At 37.4% G+C, this 21578-nt stretch overlaps 1 protein-coding gene across 1 annotated transcript in view; it reads left to right on the top strand.

The window, feature by feature from the left end:
* Nucleotides 1-21578, top strand: part of LOC125961194 (dynactin-associated protein-like) — a 93190-nt gene that overhangs the window by 57401 nt on the left and 14211 nt on the right. Inside the window, exon 2 of the mRNA XM_049697646.1 lies at nt 18856-18999. Within this exon, the coding sequence (XP_049553603.1) occupies nt 18922-18999 (78 nt within the window). The 5' untranslated portion in view covers nt 18856-18921. The remainder of the gene's footprint in view (nt 1-18855; nt 19000-21578) is intronic.

Genomic DNA, 21578 nt, shown 5'->3' with positions numbered 1-21578 from the left:
ATCAGTACTTGAGGAATTTTTACAGTCATTTGTGGATATGAGCAGAATGGAAAAAATTTGAAAAAATTGAGTCTCTCATCATGCATGTTTGTAACTGAGATTGAACAAAGAGACACTTCACCTTCCTGTTTCATCTCTCCTATTGTTGTGTACTTTTCATAGTCTATTTAGCTCCATGCTCTTTTTTGCACTTTTGTGCTTTTTGTTGGTAATTACATAGTTTAAAATAACCTCCAAGTGTAGTGCTAAAGTGCTATTTAGTATTCTTAAGCTCAAGAAGGCTGTGATGTGTTTTATGCAGAAAATACATGTGTTAGAGAAGCTTTGTTTAAGCATGAGTGCCATTGGAAACAAGTCCAGTGTTAATGAATCAGCAGTATATATTATGTAAGATATCTCTAAACAGAAACACACATAAAACAAGGTTATATATTGATCAGTTGATGAAAGTGTTGTGATCAGAGGCTTGCAGAAACCTAACCCTTTATTTCTTCTAGGAGCAGTGGTTCGGTATTTTCTTTCTTTTTTTTTTTAACATCTTTATTGGAGTATAATTGCTTTACAATGGTGTGTTAGTTTCTGCTTTATAACAAAGTGAATCAGTTATACATATACACATATCCCTGTATCTCTTCCCTCTTGCATCGCTCTCCCTCCCACCCTCCCTATCCCACCCCTCTAGGTGGTCACAAAGCACCAAGCTGATCTCCCTGTGCTATGCGGCTGCCTCCCACTAGCTATCTATTTTACATTTGGTAGTGTATATATGTCCATGCCACTCTCTCACTTTGTCCCAGCTTACCCTTCCCCCTCCCCATATCCTCAAGTCCATTCTCTAGTAGGTCTGTGTCTTTATTCCCGTCTTGTCCCTACGTTCTTCATGACCATTTTTTTTTCTTAGATTCCATATATATGTGTTAGCATACGGCATTTGTTTTTCTCTTTCTGACTTACTTTGCTCTGTATGACAGATTCTAGGTCCATCCACCTCACTACAAATAACTCAATTTCGTTTCTTTTTATGGCTAATATTCCATTGTATATATGGGCCACATCTTCTTTATCCATTCATCTGTTGATGGACATTTAGGTTGCTTCCATGTCCTGGCTATTGTAAATAGAGCCGCAGTGAACATTGTGGTACATGACTCTTTTTGAATTATGGTTTTCTTAGGGTATATGCCCAGTAGTGGGATTGCTGGGTTGTATGGTAGTTCTATTTTTATTTTTTAAGGAACCTCCATACTCTTCTCCATAGTGGCTGTACCAATTTACATTCCCACCAACAGTGTAAGAGGGTTCCCTTTTCTCCACACCTTCTCCAGCATTTACTGTTTGTAGAATTTTTGATGATGGCCATTCCAAACAGTGTGAGATGATATCTCATTGTAGTTTTGATTTGCATTTCTCTAAAATTACTGATGTTGAGCATTCTTTCACGTGCTTGCTTGCAATCTGTATATCTTCTTTGGAGAAATGTCTATTTAGGTCTGCCCATTTTTGGACTGGGTTGTTTGTTTTTTTGATACTGAGCTGCATGAGTTGCTTGTATGTTTTGGAGATTAATCCTTTGTCAGTTGCTTCATTCGCAAATATTCTCTCCCATTCTGAGGGTTGTCTTTTCGTCTTGTTTATGGTTGCCTTTGCTATGCAAAAGCTTTTAAGTTTCATTAAGTCCCATTTGTTTATTTTTCTTTTTATTTCCATTTCTCTAGGAGGTGGGTCAAAAAGGATCTTGCTGTGATTTACGTCATAGACTGTTCTGCCTATCTTTTCCTCTAAGAGTTTGATGGTGTCTGGCCTTACATTTAGGTCTTTAATCCATTTTGAGTTTATTTTTGTGTATGGTGTTAGGGAGTGTTCTAATTTCCTTCTTTTACATGTAGCTGTCCAGCTTTCCCAGCACCACTTATTGAAGAGGCTGTCTTTTCTCCACTATATGTACTTGCCTCCCTTATCAAAGATAAGGTGACCATATGTCATGGGTTTATCTCTGGGCTTTCTATCCTGTTCCATTGATCTATATTTCTGTTTTTGTGCCAGTACCATACTGTCTTGATTACTGTAGCTTTGTAGTATAATCTGAAGTCAGGGATCCTGATTCCTCCAGCTTTTTTTTTCACTCAAGACTGCTTTGGCTATTCAGGGTCTTTTGTGTTTCCATACAAACTGTGAAATTTTTTGCTCTAGTTCTGTGAAAAATGCCAGCGGTAGTTGGATAAGGATTGCATTGAACCTGTAGATTGCTTTGGGTATTACAGTCATTTTCACAATGTTGATTCTTCCAATCCAAGAACATGGTATATCTCTCCATCTGTTTGTATCATCTTTAATTTCTCTCATCAGTGTCTTATAATTTTCTGTATACAGGTCTTTTGTCTCCTTAGGTAGGTTTACTCCTACATATTTTATTCTTTTTGTTGCAATGGTAAATGGGAGTGTTTTCTTAATTTCTCTCTCAGATTTTTCATCATTAGTGGAAAGGAATGCAAGCGATTTCTGTGCATTAATTTTGTATCCTGCTACTTTACCAAATTCATTGATTAGCTCTAGTAGTTTTCTGGTAGCATCTTTAGGATTCTCTATGTATAGTATCATGTCATCTGTAAACAGTGACAGCTTTTCTTCTTCTTTTCTGATTTGGATTCCTTTTATTTCTTTTTCTTCTCTGATTGCTGTGGCTAAAACTTCCAAAACTATGTTGAATAATAGTGGTGAGAGTGGGCAACCTTGTCTTCTTCCTGATCTTAGTGGAAATGGTTTCAGTTTTTCCCATTGAGAACGATGTTGGCTGTGGGTTTGTCATATGTGGCCTTTATATTGTTGAGGTAAGTTCCCTCTATGTCTACTTTCTGGAGGGTTTTTATCGTAAATGGGTGTTGCATATTGTCAAAAGCTTTTTCTGCATCTATTGAGATGATCATATAGTTTTTCTCCTTCAATTTGTTAATATGGTGTATCACACTGATTGATTTGCATATATTGAAGAATCCTTGCATTCCTGGTACAAACCCCACTTGATCATGGTGTATGATTCTTTTAATGTGCTGTTGAATTCTGTTTGCTAGTATTTTGTTGAGGATTTTTGCATCTATGTTCATCAGTGATATTGGCCTGTAGTTTTCTTTCTTTGTGACATCTTTGTCTGGTTTTGGTATCAGGGTGATGGTGGCCTTGTAGAATGAGTTTGGGAGTGTTCCTCCCTCTGCTATATTTTGGATGAGTTTCAGAAGGATAGGTGTTAGCTCTTCTCTAAATGTTTGATAGAATTCGCCTGTGAAGCCATCTGGTCCTGGGCTTTTGTTTGTTGGAAGATTTTTAATCACAGTTTCAATTTCAGTGCTCGTGATTGGTCTGTTCATATTTTCTATTTCTTCCTGGTTCAGTCTCAGAAGCTTGAGCATTTCTAAGAATTTGTCCATTTCTTGCAGGTTGTCCATTTTATTGGCATATAATTGCTTGTAGTAATCTCTCATGATCCTTTGTATTTCTGCATTTTCAGTTGTTACTTCTCCTTTTTCATTTCTAATTCTATTGATTTGAGTCTTCTTTTTTTTCTTCTTCAGTCTGGCTAATGGTTTATCAATTTTGTTTATCTTCGCAAAGAACCAGCTTTTAGTTTTATTGGTCTTTGCTATCGTTTCCTTCGTTTCTTTTTCATTTATTTCTATTCTGATCTTTTTTTTTTTTTTTTTTTGGTGATACGCGGGCCTCTCACTGTTGTGGCCTCTCCCGTTGCGGAGCACAGGCTCCGGACGCGCAGGCTCAGCGGCCATGGCCCACGGGCCCAGCCGCTCTGCGGCATGTGGGATCCTCTCAGACCAGGGCACGAACTCGTGTCCCCTGCATCGGCAGGCGGACTCTCAACCACTGCACCACCAGGGAAGCCCTATTCTGATCTTTATGATTACTTTCCTTCTGCTAACTTTGGGGGTTTTTTTGTTCTTCTTTCTCTAATTGCTTTAGGTGTAAAGTTAGGTTGTTTATTTGAGATGTTTCTTGTTTCTTAAGGGAGGATCGTATTGCTATAAACCTCTCTTAGAACTGCTTTTATTGCATCCCATAGGTTTTGGGTCGTCGTGTTTTCATTGTCATTTGTTTCTAGGTATTTTTTGATTTCCTCTTTGATATCTTCAGTGATCTCTTGGTTATTAAGTAGTGTGTTGTTTAGCCTCCATGTATTTGTATATTGTCCAGATTTTTTCCTGTAATTGATATCTAGTCTCCCAGCGTTGTGGTCGGAAAATGTACTTGATACGATTTCAGTTTTCTTAAATTTACCAGTGCTTGATTTGTGACCCAAGATATGATCTCTCCTGGAGAATGTTCCATGAGCACTTGAGAAGAAAGTGTATTCTGTTGTTTTGGATGGAATGTCCTATAAATGTCTATTAAGTCCATCTTGCTTAATGTATCATTTAAAGCTTGTGTTTCCTTATTTATTTTAATTTTGGATGATCTGTCCATTGGTGAAAGTGGGGTGTTAAAGTCCCCTAATATGAATGTGTTACTGTCATTGTCCCCTTTTATGGCTGTTCGTATCTGCCTTATATATTGAGGTGCTCCTATGTTGGGTGCATAAATATTTACAATTGTCATATCTTCTTCTTGGATCGATCCCTTGATTGTTATGTAGTGTCCTTCTTTGTCTCTTGTAATAATCTTTGTTTTAAAGTCTGTTTTGTCTGATATGAGAATTGCTACTCCAGGTTTCTTTTGATTTCCATTTGCATGGAATATCTTTTTCCATCCCCTCACTTTCATTCTGTATGTGTCCCTAGGTCTGACGTGGGTCTCTTGTAGACAGCATATATATGGGGTCTTGTTTTTGTATCCATTCAGCCAGTCTATGTCTTTTGGTTGGAGCATTTAATCCATTTACATTTAAGGTAGTTATCAATATGTACGTTCCTATAACCATTTTCTTAACTGTTTTGGGTTTGTTATTGTAGGTCTTTTCCTTCTCTTATGTTTCCTGCCTAGAGAAGTTCCTTTAGCATTTGTTGTAAAGCTGGTTTTGTGGTCCTGAATTCTCTTAGCTTTTGCTTTTCTGTAAAGGATTTTTTTTTTTTTTTTTTTTTTTTTTGCGGTACGCAGGCCTCTCACTGTTGTGGCCTCTCCCGTTGCAGAGCACAGATTCCGGATGCGCGGGGTCAGCGGCCATGGCTCACGGACCTAGCCACTCCGTGACATGTGGGATCTTCCCAGACTGGGGCACGAACCCATGTCCCCTGCATCGGCAAGCGGACTCTCAGCCACTGTGCCACCAGGGAAGCCCTGTAAAGGTTTTAATTTCTTTGTCAAATCTGAATGAGATCCTTGCTGGGTAGAATAACCTTGGTTGTAGGTTTTTCCCTTTCATCACTTTAAATATGTCCTGCCACTCCCTTCTGGCTTGCAGAGTTTCTGCTGAAAGATCAGCTGTTAAGTTTATCGGGATTCCCTTCTGTGTTATTTTTTATTTTTCCCTTGCTTTTAATATTTTTTCTTTGTATTTAATTTTTGATAGTGTGATTAATATGTGTCTTGGTATGTTTTTCCTTGGATTTACCCTGTATGGGACTCTCTGTGCCTCCTGGACTTGATTAACTATTTCCTTTCCCATATTAGGGAAGTTTTCAACCATAATCTCTTAAAATATTTTCTCAGTCCCTTTCTTTTTCTCATCTTCTTCTGGGACCCCTATAATTCGAATGTTGGTGCATTTAATGATGTCCCAGAGGTCTCTGAGACTGTCCTCAATTCTTTTCATTCTTTTTTCTTTATTCTTCTGTGCAGTAGTTATTTCTACTATTTTATCTTCCAGGTCACTTATCCGTTCTTCTGCCTCAGTTATTCTGCTATTGATCCCTTCTAGAGAATTTTTAATTTCATTTATTGTGTTGTTCATCCCTGTTTGTTTGCTCTTTAGTTCTTTTAGGTCCTTGTTAAACGTTTCTTTTATTTCTTCCACTCTTTCCAAGATTTTGAATCATCTTTACTATCATTATTCTGAATTCTTTTTCAGGTAGACTGCCTATTTCCTCTTCTTTTGTTAGGTGTGATGGGTTTTTACTTTGCTTTTTCATCTGCTGTGTATTTCTCTGTCTTCTCATTTTGCTTAACTTTCTGTTTGGGGTCTCCTTTTCGGAGGTTCATAGTTCCCGTTGTTTTTGGTGTCTGTCCCCAGTGGCTAAGGTTGTTTCAGTGGGTTGTGTAGGCTTCCTGGTGGAGGGGACCAGTGCCTGTGTTCTGGTGGATGAGGCTGGATCTTGTCTTTCTGGTGGGCAGGTCTACGTCTGGTGGTATTTTTTTGGGTGTCTGTGGCCTTATTATGATTTTAGGCAGCCTCTCTGCTAATGGGTGGGGTTGTGTTCCTGTCTTGCTAGTTGTCTGGCATAGGGTGTCCAGCACTGTAGCTTGCTGGTCATTGAGTGGAGCTGGGTGTTGGTGTTGAGATGGAGATCTCTGGGGGATTTTCGCCGTTTGATATTATGTGGAGCTGGGAGGTCTCTTGTGGACCAGTCCCTTGAACTTGGCTCTCCCACCTCAGAAGCACAGCCCTGATGCCTGGCTGGAGCACCTAGAGCCTGTAGCTTAGAGACCTCTTTAAATTTTCCAAAGCACTTTCACAAGAAGATACTGTCACAGCTTGGGGGTCCAAAACCCCAGACTCAGTGGCCAGCACCCGGGGTCTGTCCTCCAGTCATTGCTGCCGAATCCTTCCCGTCATCCTCCCAGTATTTTCTAATTCAGTGTTTGCAGTGACTTTATAGACCGTAACTACTGTGAAGAACAATAATTAACTGCATATTTTTGTATCTCCAGGGCCTGAAGAATGTAAATCTCAATGCATGTGTATTTAGTGGAGTAGTGAGTAGCTACTAAATATTTGCCACGTCAGTGAACCCTAGGGATGTGGGACAAGGTGTGGAACAGGGAAGAGCGCTGTTAGGCCACAGCTTGGGGTCTGTTTGTTGGTTGGGGCAGTCACTGCACGTCAGGGAGGCCCTGTGCAACTAGCCAGGTGATCCTCCCCAGCAAGGCAAGGGGCCAATCCCGAATACAGCACAGACCTTGGGTAGTCAGGTGGAAATGAGCTGGAATGAAGGGGCTGGACTCCTGTTTGGTTCTGCTACTACTGAAATGTATAACTTAGGGAGAATAAGTTGACCTTGCTCCATCTCCCTTTCCTTATAAGCAGAATGAGGCAGTTGGGCTAGGTTACCGTGTGAGGCCTGGTGAATATGTGAAAAGAGGGAGCTGGCACTTTCTGGGATGCAAAGAAAGCTTAAAGCCCACATCATATTCTTTCCATAATTCCCAAAGGCAGAAATACAGATAATCACAGATGTTTCAGTGTATGAATTCTGCCCTCAACTGAATGCCACCTTGTTCTGACAATCTCGTTGACAAGTTCTGTAGAACATGTGTTCTGATCATACCTTTTGACACAAGAAAGAATTGCTTCTGCAGACCTCTTGGCAAGATCTGTGTGGTGCTTTCAGTCATATTCAACTTGAAGTTCGTAGTTAGGTCAAGTGAAATATTTTCAAAGCTCAATATGTATCCCAAAACAGCAATAAATCACTCAGAAAGTTATGTGCTCATTTGCACATGGCTTCAAATTCTGAGCTAGCCAGCTGAGGGCACATATTATGGTTTTTCACCGTATGATTTTTTTTATTTCTGGTGTTCTGATCATCCAGTAATTAGTGGATACAGATGAAATTACAAGCTGCTGCCATTGCCTCAGATGGTCAGGTTTTCAGGATGACAACTCCCAGCTCCTCTGGAGTTGACATAAATATTACGGAAGCAGAAAATTACAGTCATTTGCAGGGAAATCATGTGTTTAATTGCCAAGTGAAGCAGAGGAAAAATAGCAGAAGCACACCTCATGTATCAGTTAATGTGAGTGCATTTTTGCATGTTGCAAAGGGGTCTGAAAGGACTTTTCAATAGCAAAATGAAAACAAAACTGTTATAAAAAATGCCATCTGCACAGTGGTTAGGAATCCGCCTGCCAATGCAGGAGACACGGTTCGAGCCCTGGTCTGGGACGATCCCACATTCCACGGTGCAACTAAGCCCATGTGCCACAACTACTGAGCTTGTGCTCTAAAACCCGTGAGCCACGACTACTGAGTCCGTGCGCCTAGAGCCTGTGCTCTGCGACAAGAGAAGCCACTGCAAGGAGAAGCCCATGCACCGCAATGAAGAGTAGCCCCTGCTTGCGGAAACTAGAGAAAGCCCGCGCTCAGCAATGAAGACCCAATGCAGCCAAAAAAAAAAAAAAAAAAAAGCTGGCTCATTTCCTTTAAACATAGTCCCTGCATTCCAAAAGCTGATAATAGTGAATGGAAATAACTGCAGAGTACAAATGGACTATGGCTGATGGAGGGAGACTTAATGTTAAGGATTAGTTGCTACTGAAATCAACATGGAGAAGAATGTTCCACAGACACATTTTGTGCAGATATTTCAATGTTTGCTGCAGATGGCACTTTAACACAACATAAGACTCCTCATATCCTACACACAGGGGAATTATTTTGATAATTCATTGCAAGCTCAGAATTTACTTGTAAAAATTTATTTGTAAATAAATATTATTTATAAAAATTTTATTGGTTTTCTGTTTTCCCATTTTGTTATTTGGTAGACTTGTCATCATAGGAAAGATAATTGATGACCATGTAAGATTTTATAGGGGGCCAAAAATTAATCTAACTTGGAAATACTGTTGTTACATTTCTGTATTGGAAACCAATCACCGCAACCAATCACCAATCACAATCACAGAAAACTTAAACCTAGTAATATGGCACATGTTTTATTCCTCTTTTTAAATTACATGTAAAATTGGAGACTTCATCTATTATTTTAAAACCAAAAATAAAAAACTCTCATGGGTTCTATCTATCACTGCCAAGCGATCAACACAGTATAGTGGTTAAGGTCACGAACTCTGGAATCAGATTCTATGGTTTTAATTTCTGTTCTGCCACTTACCAACATGTGACCTTGGGCAAGTTTTACATTTATATATACCTCAGTATCTTCGTCTATAAAATTGAGATAATATCGGTACCTACCTCATAGGTGTTGAGAATTACATGAGACCATATGCATGAAGCAGTTAGTTTGATCTCAGGCATGTATGAAATGCTCAAGAAGTATAAGTTCTCACCATTATTTAAGTAGCAGCTGCAGAAACATCCAGCCAGAAGCTAAGTGGTAACATTCTCTGTTATTTAACAATTTTTAGGGGAGATGATTAAAAGGGCTGTTATATTATGAGGATCTATTACTGTCCTATTGTTTTATTTAATCTCCTCAATAAATCTATAATGTAGGTTTCATCATTTCATTCTATAGATGAGGAAACTGAGATTAATTGAGGCTAACAATCATGTCTTTTGAAACAAAATAATAACTAGGGCTTATTGAGTGATGGCTATGTGCCAGGCATTGTTAAATCACTTTTAACTGTAGTCGCTCAATTCTCAACAACATTCTAGGAGGTAAGTATTCTTAATATCAATATTTGCATAAGAAGGGACATAGGCACAGGAAGATTAAGTAACTGGTACAAGAGCACATAATTAAAAAGTGTCAGAAGTCAGATTTTATTCCATCAGTTTAATTTCAGAATCCTTGTTCTCAACCACTATGCTGAAAGAAAAGAAAAAGGATTCACAGCCACGTAAAAAAGTTACTTATAATAAGTAATAAAAGAAATAAATGATAGACATGTGGGAAAAGTATATAAACAGACAATTTACAGTGGAAGAAATAACAAATGGCCAATATATCCATATGATATTGCTGTTGCCAATTCCTCTAAAAAAGACACAAATTAACATTATAAAGATAATATGATTTTTCACCCATCAGATTTGCAAAATATGAAAAGATTGATACTGCTGTTGATATAAACTCTATAAAAGTCAATTCAGTGGGACCTGTAAAAAATGGGAAATGCACATACTCTGTTCTAGCAATTTAACTTGTAGAAATATATTTTAAACAAATATTGATGTTCATTGTATTGCTATTTGTAATAGTGAAAAATTGAAAATAACCACAGTATATCAACGGAATGTTTTTGATAAACTGTAGATTTTTCATGCTTTTGAATATTATGTAGCACTCAAAATACAGGAATGAAGTAGATCTATAAGAAATGTTATATAAAGAAGTCTACCACATTCTGTTCATGGTAAAAATCAAGTTGCCTTATGTTATATATTTGGTATAATTATTTTTTGGGTAAAAAACCTATTCATTTACCTTCTATATTTGTATATTTATAGAAGAAAGACTGGAAAGAAATACATAAAATATTAATGTTATTTCTTAGGAGTATTCATGGATGGAAATTTATAACAGGAGAAAGATTTCGATTTTACTTAACACTTTAGTATTATTTAATATATACTATAATGATATATAATATATATTATAATGATCATATCCCATCATAACGTAAAGAATACAGTAAAAGTATAATGTAAAAATAAAACAGAAAAAGGAAAGTAAGAACTATATCAAAGTTACAGAGCTCATAAATGACAGACGTATAATTCAAACCAAGCTTGTGTGCCTCCAAATTTGTCTGTCTTCTCCACTATTCCAGTCTCTAGGATAATAGAGCATTATTGAACATTGCTCCTGCTTTCCTATATATTATGTGAAATTATATATAATTTGCTTTCCTTACAACTTGTCAGGAAGGAGAGGAGACTTTGTTAGCTTATTTAAAAAAATATATATTTATTTGGTTCTGCTAGGTCTTAGTTGCGGCAGGTGGGCTCGTTAGTTGCAGCTCGTGGGCTCCTTAGTTGTGGTATGCAAACTCTTAGCTGTGGTATGCATGTGGGATCTAGTTCCCCGACCAGGGATTGAACCCAGGCCCCCTGCATTGGGAGCGCGGAGTCTTAACCACTGCACCACCAGGGAAGTCCCTTTCCAGCTTATTTTTATTCCTAGATTCTTATCAGATCTTGGTCATGCAGTGGAATGGAACAGGGTAAAGCTTTTTAATGAAGGCTGAAAAAGTTCTGCTCTTTCTTTTGTACACTTGTGTAGCGACGAGTTTATAGACCTTCAGTGAGTACTCACCTGTACTTTGCCTCAATTTATGAATGATAAATGGATGTAGAGACTGTCTTACAGAGTGAAGTAAGTCAGAAAGAGAAAAACAAATATTGTATATTAATGCATATATGTGGAACCTAGAAAAATAGTACAGATGAACCGGTTTGCAGGGCAGAAATAGAGACACAGATGTAGAGAACAAACGTATGGACACCAAGCGGGGAAAGCGGTGGGGGTGGTGGTGGTGGGGGTGGGATGAATTGGGCGATTGGGATTGACATGTATACACTGATGTGTATAAAATTGATGACTAATAAGAACCTGCTGTATATAAAATGTATATATATATTATTTTTTTAAAAATTGCCCATAATAAGTTTTTATTCTTTTTAGTAAGAAGCAATCCAGAGCTGCATCAGGTAAAAAAGTTGTTAGTAATACAGAAAACAAAGAAGAAAATGTGCTGATGGAACAGAAACTGCATTTCAGATATTTTTAGGAGGATATCAGAGGAATGGTGCTGACCACTGGGATTTTGGGTGTCTTTTGGGTCAGCTGGTGTCCTATGGAGCAGAGTGGCTGAGGATATGTTCTCACAGTCTTCCAGGCTTCCTGAGCACATCAGCCTTTGCAAGCTGATCACAGCTGAAGGCCTGTCCTGAATCTATCATCCAGCAAATTGTTAAAAGAGGTAATGACAACAAAAAAATTTCATTCAAGTTGTTTACTGGAATAAAGACAAGTTAGGAGATAGAGAGGAAGGCAAAACATTGGGGCAGAAGATAGTGTATGTTAGTGAATCCAGACGCAAAGGATGCATTGAAATTCAGCCTCTGCTTTCAGGACCCACTGGCCCATCGTGACACAGCCCATTCATTCATTCTAAGTTATAGTCTCCCATTATGCGTGCTATGTTCAGATGTCACTATGTTCTGGAAATGACTTTGGATGAAGTAGTCTTTTGTATAAATTGCATTTAGAACATGCTGGTAATAAATTACAGTCTATCAGACAACCAAATTACTTATTAAGAATGTCCTATAGATTTTAAAAAGTTAATCAGCATTAATTGTTCCTTGTGAATATGGAAGCTCTATAATTTTAACTTTGCCCTAAACAGAATAAGAATATAGTTATTAATTGGAAATTTTTGATGTAAAACTTAGAAAATCTAATTCAGAAAATAAAATATTCTTAAAAGTCTGGATAAGTTTTATCTTCTTTCATTTTGATTAACTTTGTTTAGTGAATGGAAATGATAGAGGAGAAATATTGGGTTGGCCAAAAAGTGCCTTTGGTTTTTAAGTAAAAATAAAAGACACATTTTTCATTTGCACCAAAAACTTTATTGGACAATGTATTCCCCCTTTTGTTCCACTACCTTCTGCCATTTTTCAGGCAACTTCATAATTCCATCTTCCCAAAACTTTTTATCTTTTTGAACAAAGAACTGTTCCAGGTGCCTTATATGGTCTTCCAGGGAATGGAAATATTTTCCATTTAGAGAATTTTATAAAGACTGAAATAAATGGAAATCCGAAGGTGCAATGTCTGATGAATATAGCGGATGAATCAGAACTTCCCAGCCAAGCTGTAACAGTTTTTGCCTGGTTATCAAAGAAACACGTGGTCTTGCATTATCCTGATGGAAGATTATGCGTTTTCTTTTGACTAATTCTGGACACTTTTCGTCGAGTGCCACTTTCAGTTGGTCTAATTGGGAGCAGTACTTGTTGGAATTAATTGTTTGGTTTTCCGGAAGGAGCTCATAATAAAGGACTCCCTTCCAATCCCACCTTATACACAACATCACTTTCTTTGGATGAAGACCAGTCTTTGGTGTGGTTAGTGGTGGTTCATTTCACTTGCCCAATGATTTCTTCCATTCCAGATTATTGTACAGTAAAGTAATTTTATTTATTTGAGTCCTCTCCGTTCTTTCTAATGGTTCATCAATTTTGTTTATCTTATCAAAGAACCGGCTTTTAGTTTTATTGATCTTTGCTATTATTTTCTTTGTTTCTTTCCATTTTTTTCTGCTGTGATCTTTATGATTTCTTTCCTTCTGCTAACCTGGGGTTTTGTTTGTCCTTCTTTCTCTGGTTCCTTTAGGTGTAAGGTTAGATTGCTTATTTGAGATTTTTCTTCTTTCTTGAGGTAGGCTTGTATAGCTATAAACTTCCCTCTTAGAACTGCTTTTGCTGCATCCCATCGGTTTTGGAACGTCGTGCTTTCATTGTCATTTGTCTCTAGGTATTTTTTGATTTCCTCTTTGATTTCTTCAGTGATCTCTTAGTTATTTAGTAACGTATTGTTTAGCCTCCATGTGTTTGTTTTTTTTTACGTTTTTTCCCCCTGTAATTCATTTCTAATCTCTTAGCTTGTGGTCAGAAAAGATGCTTGATATGATTCCAATTTTTTTTAATTTCCTGAGGCTTGATTTGTGACCCAAGATGTGATCTATCCTGGAGAATGTTCCATGCGCACTTGAGAAGAAAGTGTAATCTGGTGTTTTGGGGTGGAATGTCATATAAATATCAATCAAATCTATCCGGTCTATTGTGTCACTTAAAGCTTGTGTTTCCTTATTTATTTTCATTTTGGATGATCTGTCCATCGGTGTAAGTGAGGTGTTAAATCCCCCACTAATATTGTGCTACTGTCGATTTCTTCTTTTATAACTGTTGGCAGTTGCCTTATGTATTGAGGTGCTCCTATGTTGGGTGCATATATATTTATAATTGTTATATCTTCTTCTTGGATTGATCCCTTGATCATTATGCAGTGTCCTTCCTTGTCTCTTGTAACATTCTTTATTTTAAAGTCTAGTTTATCTGATATGAGTATTGCTACTCCAGGTTTCTTTTGATTTCCATTTGCAGGGAATATCTTTTTTCCATCCCCTCACTTTCGGTCTGTATGTGTCCCTAGGTCTGAATTGGGTCTCTTGTAGACAGCATATATATGGGTCTTGTTTTTGCATCCATTCAGCAAGCCTGTGTCTTTTGGTTGGAGCATTTAATCCCTTCACATTTAAGGTAATTATCGATATGTATTTTCCTATGACCATTTTCTTAATGGTTTTGGGTTTGTTTTTGTAGGTCCTTTTCTTCTCTTTTATTTCCCACTTAGAGTAGTTCCTTTCACATTTGTTGTAGATCTGGTTTGGTGATGCTGAATTCTCTTAGCTTTTGCTTGTCTGTAAAGCTTTTGATTTCTCCATTGAATCTGAATGAGATCTTTGCTTGGTAGAGTAATCTTGGTTGTAGTTTCTTCCCTTTCATCACTTTAAGTGTATCATGCCACTCCCTTCTGGCTTGTAGTGTTTTGCTGAGAAATCAGCTGTTAACCTTATCAGAGTTTCCTTGTGTATTATTTGTCATTTTTCCCTTGCTGCTTTCAATAATTTTTCTTTGTCTTTAATTTTTTCCAATTTGATTACTATGTGTCTCAGTGTGTTTCTCCTTTGGTTTATGCTGTATGGGACTCTCTGTGCTTCCTGGACGTGGGTGGCCATTTCCTTTCCCATGTTAGGGAAGTTTTCGATTATAATCTCTTCAAATATTTTCTCTTGTCCTTTCTCTCTCTCTTCTCCTTCTTGGACCCCTATAACGTGAATGTTGTTGCTTTTAATGTTATCCCAGAGGTCTCTTAGGCTGTCTTCATTTTTTTTCTTTTTTTTTTTTCTTTATTCTGTTCCACAGTAGTGAATTCCACCATTCTGTCTTCCGGGTCACTTATCCGTTCTTCTGCCTCAGTTATTCTGCTATTGATTCCTTCTAGGATAGTTTTCATTTCAATTATTGTACTGTTCATCTCTGTTTGTTTGTTCTTTAATTCTTCTAGATCTTCGTTAAACATTTGTTTCATCTTCTCTATCTTTGCCTCCATTGTTTTTCCAAGGTCCTGGGTCATCTTCACTATCATTATTCTGAATTCTTTTTCTGGAAGGTTGCCTATCTCCACTTCATTTAGTTGTTTTTCGGGGGTTTTATCTTGTTCCTTCATCTGGTACATAGCCCCTTGCCTTTTCATCTTGTCTATCTTTCTGTGAATATGGTTTTTGTTCCACAGGCTGCTGGATTGTAGTTCTTCTTGCTTCTGCTGTCTGCCCTCTGGTGGATGAGGCTATCTAAGAGGGTTGTGCAAGTTCCCTGATGGGAGGGACTGGTGGTGGGTAGAGCTGGCTGTTGCTCTGGTGGGCAGAGCTCAGTAACACTTTAATCCACTTGACTGTTGATGGGTGGGGCTGGGTTCCCTCCCTGTTGGTTGTTTGGCCTGAGTCAACCCAGCACTGGATACTACCTGGGCTCTTTGTTGGGGCTAGTGGTGGACTCTAGGAGGGCTCACGCCAAGGAGTGCTTCCCAGAACTTCTGCTACCAGTGTCTGGGAAGCCACAACCACCTCCTGCCTCTGCAGGAGACCCTCCAACACTAGCATGTAGGTCTGGTTCAGTCTCCCCTGGGGTCACTGCTCATTCCCCTGGGTCCCGATGTGCACACTACTTTATGTGTGCCCTCTAAGAGTGGAGTCTCTGTTTCCACCAGTCCTGTCAAAGTCCTGCAAGCAAATCCCTCAAGCCTTCGAAGTCTGATTCTCTAGGAATTCCTCCTCCTGTTGCCGGACCTCCATGTTGGGAAGCCTGATGTGGGGCTCAGAGCCTTCACTGCAGTGTGTGTCCTCCAGTCTGTGAGTCACCCACCCAGCAGTTATGGGATTTGATTCTACTGTGCTTGTGCCCCTCCTGCCGTCTCACTGTGGCTTCTCCTTTGTCTTTTGATTTTGGGTATCTTTTTTGGTGAGTTACAGTGTCTTCCTGTCGATGATTGCCCAGCAACTAGTTGTGATTCTGGTGTTCTCACAAGAGAGAGTGAGAGCACGTCCTTCTAGTCCGCCATCTTGGTTCAGAGCCATCCAAGAAATCGGTGTTTCGATTAATATCAGATCACGGTGAAATTTCAGTCATGGAAGTATTTGAAGTGGGTGACTTGATCAATAAATTAATTTTGTTGTAATCTTTAAGACTACAGTGTGGTTCATTTTATAACAGATGACAGTGTAACGGGCTCTGCATTCTTTGGCCAAAAAAAAATTACCAGTTGTTAAAAGACCATCAACCACTCTCAATTAATACAGACTTCCACATTTTTTTGACTCAACATTATGCAGATATCAAAGAGCTTTTCTAGGAGATATTCAGCATACCAATGAGAGTTGCCTGTATTTCTTTGCCTGTTGTAGTAATCCAGGTGTGCCCCTCTCTAGCTGTTGGTTTGTGATGTGAAAAAAGCACAAAAAGTATTCTTTGGGAAAATAAAGTTCTAAATTTATGCTGAAGATTTAAGTGCATAGCGATTTACTTTGGCTCTTGAAACAGTTCATCAACTAATGACAATGAGGGTGGGACTTTGATGATATTTTGTCAGTGACTTAATGATACACACTCTGGAATTTTACCTTCTCAGGGGTTCTGGAACTCCAGGGCAGAATATAAATATGTGTGTGTTAGTACTGCAACACCATACTAGATTTTTTTAAAGCCCAAGTAAACTATGTATTCTAATCGAATATTTGTTCACTAGAGATATTGAATCAATTTTTAAATGCATTGACTTATCCAGTGGTCATGGTTAGTACTAGTGAATCTCCTAACTCACATGGGTTCTTTATTGCTAAGTGACCACATGTCCTGGTTTACATGGGATAGTGTTGTCTCTGTAAAATTAGATTATTAATACTGCTTCCTTTTGCTCTCAGAAGTATTTTGGTTTGGAGTGATAAACTACATGATCACTCTACTTATATTGTCACAGAAGCCATAGTTTCACTGCCTTAGTTTCATTATGGAGGGGTAAAGCGTTGTCTTTTACTCTTTCCTAGAATAAATCCCTTCCCTAATTTTTTCACACCTTTTTTATTCTCTAGATCTAAAGGCCATTTTACTTTGCTTCCATGGATTCCAATGGAAACTTTTAGCTAAAGAATGCATCTATAAGAGAACTTTAGAAATGATCAAAAAATATTTTAAGACATAATTCAGTATACGTTTTACTCTACTCCAAGAGAGCAGGAATCTTGACTCTTTTATTCACCATTGAGCACTCAGCCTCTTGCACAATGCTTGGGTATAACAGAGACTCAGTAATGCTTATTGAAGGAATAAGCAATGAACAACTTACCCATTTTTTTAATTTGAGAAAATTGTAGTTTCTTTACACACACGATTTTATTCCCTAGAGATATGAAGACACTCCATGTGCATGCTTGGGATCATTGGTTAGCAAACTGTTTCTCAAACATGTTTGAATAAAGATTACTTGACATTTGGCCAAAAAGTCAGGCTCCCAGACTTTGCCCCTGAAAGTTCAGTCTCACATGGCTTCCGGCATCATATCTAGGATCTTTTCCAAATCCAGGTCTTTGATATCTTTGTTTCACTTTGTTTTCAAAAGACATTTGCTTGACTTCCTACTAGGCTGTCCATCTTTCTACAAAGTCACTGTTAATAAGCTAATTATAGAGACGGTATTAGACTGAAAGGAAACTGGGTTCTACCACCCAGCTGATTTTATCGCTTCCCCTCTTTGGACACAAATTCCCTCAATCTTAAAATGACAAGGCTGAGTTAACTCCAAGATTTCCCAGCCCTCTTGCAGCTCTATTATCAGGTAATTCTTATCTTTGAAACCTGATAGATATCTGGCCAGTTAAAAAGTGCTACATGAGACATTTTCAACAAAAAGTGTAAGTATTTTGTCTTTGTTGCTTCATTTGTAATAAATTAACTATGGACTAATTACAAATTGAAGAGATATTTAAAAACTTTTAGGTTATTTAAGCACCATTCTTCATAAATAATTTTCTATACCAGTTTTATTTGGGATTTCTTGGGTACGTGTGTTGGGAGCTGATTGATAACTTTTTATTTGAGGTTAAAAATGATTCCTTAAAAAAAATGATTTCTTAACTCTTGTCAATTGTCTTTTAGATCCCTCCAAAGATATATCTACAGATAAGAAAAAAGTCCTTTGCTTTTGAGTATAATTTTCAGAAGTTAGAAAAGCCCCACCTGCCCAAGTGTCTTGTTACTAAACTGTAAGCAAAATCAGAAGTAATCTTCTGGGTAACTATGCCAAATAGATCTCACAAAAAACGAAGAGAAGGGGATCTTGGTGAATATATTCACAGAGATTTGTTTATCAGATTAACCGTCTGTATCAGTCTGGGGCTTGGAGACATGTAAGCCAAGTTGTATTATTTTTTTCCAGAAGTATAAATCAAGTTAGATTAACATTTTCTAGAAGCAGAGAAAAAGAATAGATTGGAAAAGTTTTAAAGGTGAGGAGGAACCCAAGAAGGTCAAGACTTGATGAGCAGAGGGTCATGTGTGCCTAAAGGTTGTTGCCAGTAAGAGCGGAAAGATGTTCCTGTCTCTTTGGAAAAGAAGCAACAGCAACATTCACGTATTTCAGAATTCTATCTTGAGCTGTTCCTGAAGTCAGAAGGAAGAGTTCTGTGAAATGATGTGATAGGAGAGAGAAGGAAGAATTGTATAATTGCAGTTTCATTCTACCAGGAAGCTGCCTGGTGGCATAGTATTGAGGGTGTCATCACAGAGGTGGGATTGGTTTTCTTATATCCTCATGTAATTTCTTAACACCCACTTCTTCCTCTAAGGTGGATCCCACATAAAGAATAATTATTATTTAGTCTAATCCACACTAGCAGTGATGTCTCATAGTGGATATTAATCAACTCAATTATCTCTCAAGTTTGCAGGTATAAAGAGCAATGAACAGGCTGAAGAACATTTCTGGAGTTAAGCTTGTGCTTCAAGAATGGACAGAAAATGTGGGAAATACGTAGTGATGGAACAGTCTGGAAACCAGCAGATGAGTATTGGTGGCACCACCGTGGTATGTTCTGATAGTTCAGAGTCTTGTTTTCAATAATAATACAACTCTGATTTTTTTTTTTATTACAACATGGTTCTTCCCCAAAAGCAATTTTTTTGTGTGTGTGTGGTACGCGGGCCTCTCACTGCTGTGGCCTCTCCCGTTGCGGAGCACAGGCTCCGGGCGCGCAGGCTCAGCGGCCATGGCGCCCAGCTGCTCCGCGGCATGTGGGATCCTCCCAGACCGGGGCACGAACCTGCATCCCCTGCACCGGCAGGCGGACTCTCAACCACTGCGCCACCAGGGAGGCCCCCAAAAAGCAATTTTTAATCAGAATTCTACATGAAAGACAATTTTTAGCTATTCTATGACTACTTGTTAATTAGAAAACTTGTATTTTTTTCTGTATATCAATATATGCATTATTAATAAATTTATTTTAATACTCAGTAATCTAAGATATTAGCAATTTGGGGGGTAACAATTTAATAAGCTGTTCAAATAATTCTCTACAGTTACCATAATTAGAGTATAAGATGACAAATCTGTGGTTGATTGCATTAACAATTTATGTTTTTAAAATGTGATATATAGATTTTTGTGTTAATTGCCTGGATTTTAGTGTAATGTGTAGATTTGTCAGAACTCAAAGATTTCATACGTTTTTGGAAGTCAGAACATCATCTTGTAAGTGAATTCTAGACCTAGGAAGCAAATTATCTAGCAAGTCTTTTAGATTAGCCTCTGCTTAACTACATACGAGTTCCTTTTTTAGTAAAGAATTGTATTCAAGGGAATATTAGAGTTCAATTATATACAATATTATTTGACTATTGCTTATGTTTTTAGAAGAAATAATTTAGTACTGTGTGTTTTGGGATTGCCTTTTATGTAACTTTGTCTCTGACTAGAGCCCTTGATACTGGAAACATGTGGAAATGTGTTGAATGAAATCAGTATAAGTTTGAATGGACAATTACATTCTGTGAGGAAAAATATTTTTGTCCCCTGCATTAACAAGGAAGGTACAAGGCAGAGAAATTGTTCTCTTGATTCTAGATCAGCACTCCTTTCCCCTAAAGATGTTCTTTATGGTTCTAGCCTTGCAGCTATGTCATTAGGTCTTCACAGTGTCAAGATACTCAGATAAAAAGGTCCCTTTACTAAGGAATTATTCATCTTGAAGATTTCCCTAGATAATAATGAGAGTTTTCAAATAAAGGGCATGTATCTTCATCACTGACTATCTCACTTTACATCTGGATATTTGGATATAATCGTAGAGAAATTTCTTTTTAATTGATGGCCATTTTCACCAGTGGATTATAGTAGCAGTTGAAGTCTACATAAAACAGAGAAATTTAGGAGTTTGTTTTCCCCTCTTAGGAAACATGAAATGGTAATCTCTTAAGTTATGAGCGTAGAATTTAAAATTTTATTCTATGAACATAGCTAATGCATATTGGGTGTATGTAATGGAGATTATTGGCTTCTACCAAGAGCTAATTAACTATAATTCATAGCCCCCCAACTTCTCAAAATTTTAACTTTAGAGACTACTCTGCTCTCAGTGCAATCACTCACCATCTTTCTTCCCTTAAATATTTTTAATTCTGGTAAGTTGGTCTTGCCAGTGAATTTTTATTTAATTACGAAAGTTCAGAAAAATATTCAAGTTCATCAGCCATAAACAAACTGGATAGCTGAAGAATAACGATAGTAATAATACAAAGAAACACAAAGCTTTTATAAAATATAAATGTGTGATTTTCTCAAAGCTACCTATTTAAAAACAGATGGAAATTCTTAAAGTGCTTGTGTGTATTATATCATCTTTTATTTGATATCACTGCATAGCTATTCTCTTTACTTCTTTGGCGTGATATTACACCTTTAGAAAAACAGAACTTGACTAATTTTTTTTTGCCTGAGTGTATTCCTTCTTGACTATATTTAATCATAATTATACTCCCTTTTATTCTTAGTTATAGTTGCTCAGTGGCCACCATCTGCACACATATGTAGCTTGATTGTTTTAATAGAAATTCGAGATTGAGCCAGCAATGTCAATAGCATTTTTAATAACCATTTAGGATTGGTTATTTAATCAATGTAATTGAGAGAGTACATTTAAATAATGCTCTTGCTGTCCTATGAGTAAAAATTAGATAATTCTATAATGTTTTTGAGCTATAATAAATTTATACATAACAATTTACACTCCCGTAAGAATATAACACAGATTGCTCTCTATCTTTTTCTTAAAACCGTATCTGGAGTTATTTCTCTGTCTCTCCTTTTTTTTTTTTTAGTTGAAGAAATAATCTTCTACTGTTAGAAAATAGCATTTATTCAAATAAATAGAGCTAATATATTTTAACATAGTAAGTTTATAAAATGTTATAGATGGTGCTGTTGAGGAAATGTCTTAGACTGACTTCAAGAAAAACCTAACCACCAAAACCTTTCTTATTTGAACCCATCCTTTTAATTCATTTACTTTAAAAAATTCAACGTGTATTTAAAAGACTTCAAGAATAATGTAATAGGCATGTATGTACCAAACACCAAGTTTAAGAAATAAACCATTACAGATATAG

Source organism: Orcinus orca, chromosome 15 (assembly GCF_937001465.1).
Source record: "Orcinus orca chromosome 15, mOrcOrc1.1, whole genome shotgun sequence".
Classification (NCBI taxonomy): Eukaryota; Metazoa; Chordata; class Mammalia; order Artiodactyla; family Delphinidae; genus Orcinus; species Orcinus orca.
Note: the sequence above shows the minus strand (reverse complement) of the source record. Positions and strands in the feature narration are given on the sequence as shown.